The sequence below is a fragment of the Ranitomeya variabilis genome, chromosome 5, assembly GCF_051348905.1.
Source record: "Ranitomeya variabilis isolate aRanVar5 chromosome 5, aRanVar5.hap1, whole genome shotgun sequence".
Classification (NCBI taxonomy): domain Eukaryota; kingdom Metazoa; phylum Chordata; class Amphibia; order Anura; family Dendrobatidae; genus Ranitomeya; species Ranitomeya variabilis.
The window spans coordinates 677573475-677585396 of record NC_135236.1 but is presented as its reverse complement, the minus strand read 5'-3'; the positions used below and the strand labels follow the sequence as shown (position 1 = coordinate 677585396).

At 38.7% G+C, this 11922-nt stretch overlaps 1 protein-coding gene across 1 annotated transcript; it reads right to left on the bottom strand.

Moving 5' to 3' along the window:
• Nucleotides 1-4470: 4470 nt before the first annotated feature.
• Nucleotides 4471-10502, bottom strand: LOC143777032 (poly(3-hydroxybutyrate) depolymerase-like). Its single transcript, XM_077266943.1, has 11 exons — nucleotides 9862-10502; nucleotides 9264-9383; nucleotides 8954-9151; nucleotides 8654-8745; nucleotides 8151-8261; nucleotides 8020-8052; nucleotides 7727-7835; nucleotides 7327-7369; nucleotides 6725-6850; nucleotides 5268-5293; nucleotides 4471-5064 (listed from the first exon to the last, which is right to left on the bottom strand). The coding sequence occupies exons 1-11, from the start codon at nucleotides 9920-9922 to the stop codon at nucleotides 4997-4999; spliced, it is 987 nt and encodes a 328-aa protein (XP_077123058.1). The 5' UTR covers nucleotides 9923-10502; the 3' UTR covers nucleotides 4471-4996.
• Nucleotides 10503-11922: the final 1420 nt, after the last annotated feature.

The window sequence follows — 11922 nt, the reverse complement described above, 5'->3', positions numbered from 1 at the left end:
TTCCTCCGGGAAAGACCTTTGTCCCTACTACTAGGAGAATGCGAATTCTGTGCTGAGGACACAAAGTTGGCTGGTCATATAGGCATACGCAAGTCCACCGAGCACAACGTGCTAGATACAAGTCCTCCAGGGGGACAAGCCTGCTAGTCTCTTTCAGCCTCTGTCATTTCCTTCTGCTCCCTGGCAAAACATAGCCATGAACTTCATCATGGACCTGCCTGTCTCTGGAGGTTGCAATACCCTCTGGGTCATGGTGGATCAGTTCTCTAAGATGGCTCACTTCTTTCCACTTGTCAGCCTTCCCATCGCACTTAAGCTCGCCATGCTTTTCTTCCTCTCCACATAGTCTCTGATCATGGAATTCATTTAACTTCAAAAGTGCAGAGAATTCTTTGCAAGCTGCTGAATATACAGCGGGATTTTTACTCTGCGTACCAACCACGATGCAACGGGCAAGTGGAACAGGTTAAACAGATTCTTGAAAATGACCTTCACCACTTTACTCTGCCCATCAGGAAGACTCTGTATAACTACTCCTCTGGGTGAAGTTTTCCTACAACAACCACGTTGGAGAGTCTTCTGCAGTTTCTCAATCCTTCATTGTATACTCTACTCCCAGCATCCATCCTCAAGCCAAGCACTCTCTTCTATGTCTATATCCCAGTAGTTACCGGGGGCAGAGGGTGTGGTCGCCCTGGGCCCCGAACTAAGAGGAGCCCATCCAGAGCTATGCTACCCTTAACTGTATCAGCGTGCACAGAGCGCCAATACAGTTACTTCCTGAGGCAGAGCAGGGAGACGCGATCTCCCTGCACTGCCGCTCTCTGTTCTGTAGACCACAGGATGCTGCGATCTACCGAATGGCCGACGCCAACGCACGTGCAGAACGGCAAAGTCCTGATATGGTGACGTTATCGCGGCACGCGGGGACTCTGACGTTCTGTGTGTGTGTCAGTGCTATGACAGCGTGCGGGTTCGCGCGAACCTCACGAGCGATTGAGATCTTGGATCTATAATACTACCCCCTATGTACAAGAATATAACTACTATAATGCTGCCCCTATGTACAAGAATATAACTACTATAATACTGCTCTCCTATGTACAAGAATATAACTACTATAATACTGCTCCTATGTACAAGAATATAACTACTATAATACTACTCCTATATACAAGAATATAACTACTATAATACTGCCCCTATGTACAAGAATATAACTACTATAATACTGCCCCCTATGTACAAGAACATAACTACTATAATACTGCCCCTATGTACAAGAATATAACTACTATAATACTACCCCCTATGTACAAGAATATAACTACTATAATACTGCTCTCCTATGTACAAGAATATAACTACTATAATACTGCCCCTATGTACAAGAATATAACTACTATAATACTACCCCCTATGTACAAGAATATAACTACTATAATACTGCCCCTAAGTACAAGAATATAACTACTATAATACTGCTCCTATGTACAAGAATATAACTACTATAATACTGCTCCTATGTACAAGAATATAACTACTATAATACTGCCCCTATGTACAAGAATATAACTACTATAATACTGCCCCTATGACAAGAATATAACTACTATAATACTACCCCCTATGTACAAGAATATAACTACTATAATACTGCTCCTATGTACAAGAATATAACTACTATAATACTGCCCCTATGTACAAGAATATAACTACTATAATACTGCCCCTATGACAAGAATATAACTACTACAATACTACCCCCTATGTACAAGAATATAACTACTATAATACTGCTCCTATGTACAAGAATATAACTACTATAATACTGCCCCTATGACAAGAATATAACTACTACAATACTGCTCCTATGTACAAGAATATAACTACTATAATACTGCCCCTATGTACAAGAATATAACTACTATAATACTGCCCCTATGTACAAGAATATAACTACTATAATACTGCCCCTAAGTACAAGAATATAACTACTATAATACTGCCCCTATGTACAAGAATATAACTACTATAATACTGCCCCTATGTACAAGAATATAACTACTATAATACTGCCCCTAAGTACAAGAATATAACTACTATAATACTGCCCCTATGTACAAGAATATAACTACTATAATACTGCACCTATGTACAAGACTATAACTACTATAATACTGCCCCTAAGTACAAGAATATAACTACTATAATACTGCCCTTATGTACAAGAATATAACTACTATAATACTGCCCCTATGTGCAGGAATATAACTACTATAATACTGCTCCTATGTACAAGAATATAACTTCTATAATACTGCCCCCTATGTACAAGAATATAACTACTATAAAACTGTTCCTATGTACAAGAATATAACTACTATAATACTGCTCCTATGTACAAGAATATAACTACTATAATACTGCCCCCTATGTACAAGAATATAACTACTATAATACTGCCCCCTATGTACAAGAATATAACTACTATAATACTGCTCCTACGTACAAGAATATAACTACTATAATACTGCTCCTATGTACAAGAATATAACTAATATAATACTACTCCTATGTACAAGAATATAACTACTATAATACTGCTCCTATGTACAAGAATATAACTACTATAATACTGCTCCTATGTACAAGAATATAACTACTATAATACTGCCCCCTATGTACAAGAATATAACTACTATAATACTGCCCCCTATGTACAAGAATATAACTACTATAATACTGTCCCCTATGTACAGGAATATAACTACTATAATACTGCCCCCTATGTACAAGAATATAACTACTATTATACTGCCTCTATGTACAAAAATATAACTACTATAATACTGCCCCTACGTACAAGAATATAACTACTATAATACTGCTCCTATGTACAAGAATATAACTACTATAATACTGCCCCTATGTACAAGAATATAACTACTATAATACTGCCCCTATGTACAAGAATATAACTACTATAATACTGCCCCTATGTACAAAAATATAACTACTATAATACTGCCCCTACATACAAGAATATAACTACTATAATACTGCCCCTATGTACAAGAATATAACTACTATAATACTGCTCCTATGTACAAGAATATAACTTCTATAATACTGCCCCCTATGTACAAGAATATAACTACTATAAAACTGTTCCTATGTACAAGAATATAACTACTATAATACTGCTCCTATGTACAAGAATATAACTACTATAATACTGCTCCTATGTACAAGAATATAACTACTATAATACTGCCCCCTATGTACAAGAATATAACTACTATAATACTGCCCCCTATGTACAAGAATATAACTACTATAATACTGCCCCCTATGTACAAGAATATAACTACTATAATACTGTTCCCTATGTACAAGAATATAACTACTATAATACTGCTCCTATGTACAAGAATATAACTAATATAATACTACTCCTATGTACAAGAATATAACTACTATAATACTGCTCCTATGTACAAGAATATAACTACTATAATACTGCTCCTATGTACAAGAATATAACTACTATAATACTGCCCCCTATGTACAAGAATATAACTACTATAATACTGCCCCCTATGTACAAGAATATAACTACTATAATACTGTCCCCTATGTACAGGAATATAACTACTATAATACTGCCCCCTATGTACAAGAATATAACTACTATTATACTGCCTCTATGTACAAAAATATAACTACTATAATACTGCCCCTACGTACAAGAATATAACTACTATAATACTGCCCCTATGTACAAGAATATAACTACTATAATACTGCCCCTATGTACAAGAATATAACTACTATAATACTGCCCCTACATACAAGAATATAACTACTATAATACTGCTCCTATGTACAAGAATATAACTACTATAATACTGCCCCTATATACAAGAATATAACTACTATAATACTGCCCCTATGTACAAGAATATAACTACTATAATACTGCCCCTATGTACAAGAATATAACTACTATAATACTGCTCCTATGTACAAGAATATAACTACTATAATACTGCTCCTATGTACAAGAATATAACTACTATAATACTGCCCCATATGTACAAGAATATAACTACTATAATACTGCTCCTATGTACAAGAATATAACTACTATAATACTGCACCATATGTACAAGAATATAACTACTATAATACTGCTCCTATGTACAAGAATATAACTACTATAATACTGCTCCTATGTACAAGAATATAACTACTATAATACTGCCCCATATGTACAAGAATATAGCTACTATAATACTGCTCCTATGTACAAGAATATAACTACTATAATACTGCTCCTATGTACAAGAATATAACTACTATAATACTGCCCCATATGTACAAGAATATAACTACTATAATACTGCTCCTATGTACAAGAATATAACTACTATAATACTGCCCCATATGTACAAGAATATAGCTACTATAATACTGCTCCTATGTGCAGGAATATAACATTTGGTCATTAGGTTTCCAAGTTTAAACATTTACAATAAGGTGACACAAATCTTGTTGTTGCTTCCGTTTTATGAATAACTCGGAATAAATTAGAATTTGAAGATTTTTATTTTGCAATGTGCAATGTTAAGTAAAGTGCGTAAAATTATGAATCCAAGCTCCATATTACAGACGTAGGAGGGTTGTGGATGAAGAATATGCAGTAAACATTATTACAGGAATATTCACCCATACATTTACAGAAATAATGAAGGAAACAAAAGAAAATTAAAGAAAAAAATTGTTAAAAAAATAACAAAAAAAAAATTGGTAAAGTTACAAAAGTTTCTTGAAACCAGAAGCTTTGTCTCCGTTGGGAGGAATGGACAGATGAGCGATTCACCAATATAATAAAATGACCTTAAAGGGAAAGTACGGATTTATTATAATCAGATTACATGGTATCTTGGTCGGGGGTCTTCTCGTTAATGGGGGTAGTAACGATGGCGATCCTTTAATATTGCCCCATAGTTCTCAGCATCATTCTCTGCACCCCCGTCACCTGGAAGGAATTCTTAGTGGCTAGGAGAGAAGAACATAGAAAATTGTGTAAGAGACATAAAATACTGATGTATTTGGCTTTTGTATCTTTCACAGCGATCCCTCAAATTTGGGATAATCAGCACAATGGCGGCCACAAGGCTCGGACGGGCAAATGATGGACGGTTGGCCCCGTAGTCATCAAATAGCGATTTCTCATATTCTCCTTAATAATAGATTCTTACCATAGACCAAGCCGGTGTAGCCCCACCTAAAAGGAAAAACAAAAAAAATCTGTAAAAGATCCAAAGCAAAACTACACACGGGTCTATGTGATGTATCGGAGGACAGAAATGGTCAAAAATAAACAGGACGATGAAGATAAAGAGGAAGAGGATTCCTAGAAATATAGAAGAACACAAAGATGAAGAAGAGAACAAGGGGAAGAAACACAAAGAAAGAAGCCAAGACCATGAAATTAACAGTGAAGAAGAGGAAGGTAAGGAAGGCAGAGAAAAAAAGAGGGGATGCGAGGAAGAGGGAGGCTAGGAAGAGCGAGGCTAGGAAGAGCGAGGCAGAGGAAGAGCGAGGAAGAGGAGCGAGCCGAGGAAGAGCGAGGAAGAGGAGCGAGCCGAGGAAGAGCGAGGAAGAGGAGCGAGCCGAGGAAGAGCGAGGAAGAGGAGCGAGCCGAGGAAGAGGAGCGAGCCGAGGAAGAGCGAGCCGAGGAAGAGCGAGCCGAGGAAGAGCGAGCCGAGGAAGAGCGAGCCGAGGAAGCGGAGCGAGGCGAGGAAGCGGAGCGAGGCGAGGAAGCGGAGCGAGGCGAGGAAGCGGAGCGAGGCGAGGAAGCGGAGCGAGGCGAGGAAGCGGAGCGAGGCGAGGCAAGGAAGAGGAGCAAGGAGAGAAAGAAGAGGAGCGCGGAGGAGCGAGGCGAGGAAGAGGAGTGAAGCGAGGAAGAAGGAGCGAGGCCAGGAAGAACAAAAGAAATATCGGAAAACGAAGTAAAAGAATAAGATCAGGCAGAGATAGAGAAGTAACTGAGACATACAAGAGAATCAAGATAAAAGAAGAACAAGCTGGACAAAAAAAAAAGGAGATAGGGGAAGAATAATGAGATCAGGAATAACGGGATGAGGAAGACAAAGACTAAAAAAAAGTGGCAGAAATTAAAGTAAGTAAATGACAAAGAAAGTGGGATAACTACAAAAATATAGAACTACACAAAGAAGATGTAAGAAATTAACAAGATGAAGATAAAAAGAAGCTGAGGAAGATAAAGAGGAGTCCAATGGAAGGAGGAGAAGGGGCAAAAGAGGAAGGAAGAGGCGAAAGAGGAAGGAAGAGGCGAAAGAGGAAGGAAGAGGCGAAAGAGGAAGGAAGAGGCGAAAGAGGAAGGAAGAGGCGAAAGAGGACGAGGAGGAGGAAACGAGGAGGAGAAAAAGGGGAAAGGAGGAGGAGGTAAGGAGGAGGAGGAGGAAAGGAGGAGGAGGTAAGGAGGAGGAAAGGAGGAGGAGGAGGAGAAGGAAAGGAGGAGGAAGGAAAGGAAAGGAGGAGGAAGAAAAGAAGGAGAAAAGCATGTTGTGGATAAATTCTATCCCAAACAGGAGAGAGCACTTGATGCTAGAGACTAAGAAGCCCTGTAAGGGCCGAGGGTCTTATTTTTGTGGTTGTACCCCAGGTCTAACACACTGATCTTATTAATTACCAGTCCCAGCATCCATTGGGGTTAGTCGCAATGGTTCTGGCCTGAGGATACAGGATGATGAAGTTATTGAGATCGGCCACCTGGTTGTACCCGGCGTATCTGGCAAACTTGTCACTAATTTTCTCCCTGCAAAAATAAAATGAAATTAAAAAAAAAAAAAAAAAAAAAAATAGACAAAAGTCTAAATGACGAGACCTTAAAAAACCTTGTTGTAGGTTGTAACACAGTTATTAAGTTAGAGGGAAAAATCTTCTTTTGGGATGAACATTCTGATCTTTTGTCTACTGCCCCTAAATATTGGAACATCTTATAGGGGCTCGTTGGTTCCTCATTTTCATGCTCTAATGACTGGACAGCAGCCAATAGCACAAGGACCTCCTGTCATGTGACCTCCAATCCTGTGACTGTGAAAAGGTCACATGACATTGACACCTAGTGATGTTACCATAGCAACCCCAGAGCAAGCAAGTTATTCTAGAATTACCATCTACGGAGCGAGGGTCTACTGAGGGGGCAGGCTAACCAGAGCTCTGGTACTTAAGGGGCCACAAACATGGTACAAATGGACCTTTCCCACCTTAAAGTTTGCGAGTTGATATTACCTGCCCTGAAGACAGCCGTGGAACGCAATATGGAGTCTGCACCCTGCAACGAATGAGGGTTATAATAAGTCTCTTACTCGCAAAACTACAGAATTTCTTAGAAAAAAAAGAATAAACGAGCACTTAAAGGGGCGTTCTGGTATTTGAAAAACATGGCCGCCTTCTATGAAATGTAAAAAAAGCCCCAAATCAGCGAATAGGTTTTGGTATTGCAGCTGAGCCTCATTCACTTCTATGGAACTGAGCTGCAATACCAGAAACAACCAATGAACAAGGGTGGCGCTGTTTGTTTTTTTTTGTAAAGAACTAAGCCATGTTTCTCTCATCTTGCACATTCCCTTTAAGGTGAAGATGACGCTCCTTTTAAAAGCAATAATATTTACTTGACCGTGACACTTACTTGCTCCATTACTACAAGCTGTGGGAACGTAAATGTAGCCCGCGGTGTCCATCCCGTAAGTAATAGCAGGCGCCAAATTGAAGAATTCTGATTGGTCAAAGAGGATTAGCTGAGAATAAAGCAGAGAATAAAATTAAAAACTTTCCCTCGTTATAGAGTCAGGTTGGGTGGGGGACAATAGACATGGAGGAGCTTGTTTAGTGCCCCTTACTGGATCTCATGGCCTCCTTGGAAAACAATGGAGGGATTTTACATTTATGTTGTAGTTCCCCTTTAAATACCCATAATCCTACCTGTCCTGACTGTCCAGCGCTGCTGCTTGGTTTCTATGAAAAAAGCAGAACAACATAAATAGCATTCAAAGGACTAGGATAAAGAAGAAAAAAAAAAAAAATTAGTTATCTCCCCACCCCCGAACATTTACCTGTAGGCCCTCGTGGATGTGATTCAGAGCTTCATAGGCCCCGTTATAGTTGCAGTTATTAATATACTCATTGTTCAGGGACCCGCAGGCTCCGCCATAGCTGTCCGTGGGCTGCCAAGGGAACAGTTGTCAATGACCAAATCAACAATAATACCAATTTAAATCATATGCTGCTCCTCGGGGGCGGAGCTTCTTAGAATATATGAAGGTAATAGCACAGGAAGGAAGAGTTTAAGGAAAACAAAACTTGGGAACTTTGCTACACAGATCTTTTCTATGTATTTAGAGTTGTCTTATGTCTTATACACCCGTCACAACCAAAGAGGAATTCTGCTGGTTACTGGAGCATTGTGGGAGATAACAGAAAAGTTACACAAATGATAAGCTGTGAAATAACATGTCCGATAACAGATACAGACTCTTTCTAAAAGGTCAGCCAGCAGAATTTCGATTGCAGCTCTGGAAGTAGCAAGGACTGCTCATGGGGACACAGCTGCGCTCACCATGGAATGCTCTGCCGCAATATTATACTCCGTTTTAATGGCTCCGGAAGTGATATACGCGGCGTAATAATCCTCCAGTTTTTTGGCCACACCTATAGGAGTGAAGAATAGAATGAAAAACTGCAAAACTGACACAAAAAAATAAACATTATGCAAAAATTATCACACCGGACAAGATTGGATACCTAGCTCAGCAGACTGTATCACACATGATTGCTGAGCTAGGTATCTAATCCTATCATGTGTGATACAGCCTGCTGAGCTAGGTATCTAGGTATAGATCACGGGTTCGGATCTCACCCTGGACGAGGACGGAGTCCTTAGTTCCGGAGAAAATGAACACTCGGCCACGGGCCAGATTTGATAGAGGATCTATTAACCCCGTGTTGGCGCAGGTCTGGGTGTACGCTTTTAGAGGGATCATGCTGATGCTGGACGGATACTTCATACACGCATTGGTCGCGGTCAGCGCGTTCCCAACGGCGCAGTAGTACGGACCTGTAAGAAAACACAGCACTCACGGAAATCAACGCAACCATGTAAAAAGCAATAAAAATGGCAGACGCGTCATGTGACAACATAGAAACACGGCGGCGTAAATCCCCGTTACCTCCTGCAAACATCCCGGCGCCCACGACTCTGCCGGAATGTGAGACGTGGAACTGGTTGGCCATATACGCCCCCGAGGAGATGCCCGAAACAGACACCGAGCTTTCCAGGTTGTAGGAGCCTGCGGACACGAGGCAGAGACGCGGTTTACAATGTAGGCGGCCAAAATAAATCATCAGAATAACCCCAAAATAATTACCGAAACTAGGAACAATCGGAACGGCGAATCGGCAGCACAACAGTTGTGAAAAAAAGATCAAAGTCATAAAAAATAAAATCACCAAAAATGTAAAATGATGTAAAAATACAGATCAGAATAAAAAAAAATAAATGTGAAAGTAATTATAGTAAAAAAAATGATATATAAAAAAAAAAAGTGTGTGTGTGTGTGTGTGTGTGTGTGTGTGTATATATATATATATTTTAAAAAATAAAAGTGGTGGTATTAAAAATAATAAAGGGAGTGACCCCACTCCTTGCAGTGCTCTGGGATGAAATATCTTTTGACTGGTCGTTACTTTAAGACTTTTATGATTAACATAAAGCAAAGGATAACATTACTGCAACACATCATAAAGCGAGCGTCGCCCTGTTCTCACCCAGCCGTGATTGTCCCATGCAGAGGCCGATGGCGGTCAGGAGGAGTATATAGCGCTCCATGTTTGGTGATGAATCCGCTCAGACGCGCGTTTTATATTCTCGCTGTAATCTCTGTGACCAGGTGTTTACGGGACCATGTGAAAAGCGCGAGCGGAGCAGCTCTCTGGCTCCAGTAATGATTAATCACCGACAACCTTCATTATATGTCCATTAGGAAAAGTCCACGAATGAAGTGAATTTATCCAGGAAACAGATACACAATCCCACCATGCTGACTGTTTCCATACATCAAACCCCCCCATACTACTGAGCAAACCTGATCTACATCTGGAGAAGGAGGCAAAGAAGACAACGAAGACCTGAGCATCTAATGCTGCAAATATGTATAGGGGCAAGGACTCAGCCAAAAGCCTCAAGGGCCAACTGGACGCCTAAGCCGTCCTCCCACCTTCCCAATTACAAGACTTCATAGTTCCTCATGGGCGGAGTCTCAAAGATCATGTGCGGTCAGCAGAGCAATAGAATAATAAAAGGAGAAATTTAGGAACTCTATGTTTGAACTCTTCTATGCAAATATTTGTTTTGTTATCCAAAGAGGAGTACATAGGAGGCAGTATTATAGTAGTTATATTCTTGTACATAGGAGGCAGTATTATAGTAGTTATATTCTTGTACATAGGAGCAGTATTATAGTAGTTATATTCTTGTACATAGGAGCAGTATTATAGTAGTTATATTCTTGTACATAGGGGCAGTATTATAGTAGTTATATTCTTGTACATAGGGGCAGTATTATAGTAGTTATATTCTTGTACATAGTGGCAGTATTATAGTAGTTATATTCTTGTACATAGGAGCAGTATTATAGTAGTGATATTCTTGTACATAGGGGCAGTATTATAGTAGTTATATTCTTATACATAGTGGCAGTATTATAGTAGTTATATTCTTGTACATAGGAGGCAGTATTATAGTAGTTATATTCTTGTACATAGGGGCAGTATTATAGTAGTTATATTCTTGTACATAGGAGCAGTATTATAGTAGTTATATTCTTGTACATAGGGGCAGTATTATAGTAGTTATATTCTTGTACATAGGGGCAGTATTATAGCAGTTATATTCTTGTACATAGGGGCAGTATTATAGTAGTTATATTCTTGTACATAGGGGCAGTATTATATTATAGTAGTTATATTCTTGTACATAGGGGCAGTATTATAGTAGTTATATTCTTGTACATAGGGGCAGTATTATAGCAGTTATATTCTTGTACATAGGAGCAGTATTATAGTAGTTATATTCTTGTACATATGAGTAGTATTATATTAGTTATATTCTTGTACATAGGGAGCAGTATTATAGTAGTTATATTCTTGTACATAGGGAGCAGTATTATAGTAGTTATATTCTTGTACATAGGAGCAGTATTATAGTAGTTATATTCTTGTACATAGGGAGCAGTATTATAGTAGTTATATTCTTGTACATAGGGAGCAGTATTATAGTAGTTATATTCTTGTACATAGGGGCAGTATTATAGTAGTTATATTCTTGTACATAGGGAGCAGTATTATAGTAGTTATATTCTTGTACATAGGGGCAGTATTATAGTAGTTATATTCTTGTACATAGGGGCAGTATTATAGTAGTTATATTCTTGTACATAGGGGCAGTATTATAGTCGTTATATTCTTGTACATAGGAGGCAGTATTATAGTAGTTATATTCTTGTCCATAGGGGCAGTATTATAGTAGTTATATTCTTGTACATAGGAGCAGTATTATAGTAGTTATATTCTTGTACATAGGAGCAGTATTATAGTAGTTATATTCTTGTACATAGGAGCAGTATTATAGTAGTTATATTCCTGTACATAGGGGGCAGTATTATAGTAGTTATATTCTTGTACATAGGAGCAGTATTATAGTAGTTATATTCTTGTACATAGGGGGCAGTATTATAGTAGTTATATTCTTGTACATAGGAGCAGTATTATAGTAGTTATATTCTTGTACATAGGAGCAGTATTATAGTAGTTATATTCTTGTACATAGGA

Bases quoted from the DNA above. Each gene is read 5' to 3' on its own strand.
- LOC143777032 (XM_077266943.1), bottom strand. From the start codon at position 9,922: ATGGAGCGCTATATACTCCTCCTGACCGCCATCGGCCTCTGCATGGGA. The intron at 8,053-8,150 runs GTAAATGTTCGG...CTTTTTTCATAG, and splicing joins ACATCCACGAGGGCCTACAG to AAACCAAGCAGCAGCGCTGG. The intron at 5,065-5,267 runs GTAAGAATCTAT...CTTCTCTCCTAG, and splicing joins CTACACCGGCTTGGTCTATG to CCACTAAGAATTCCTTCCAG.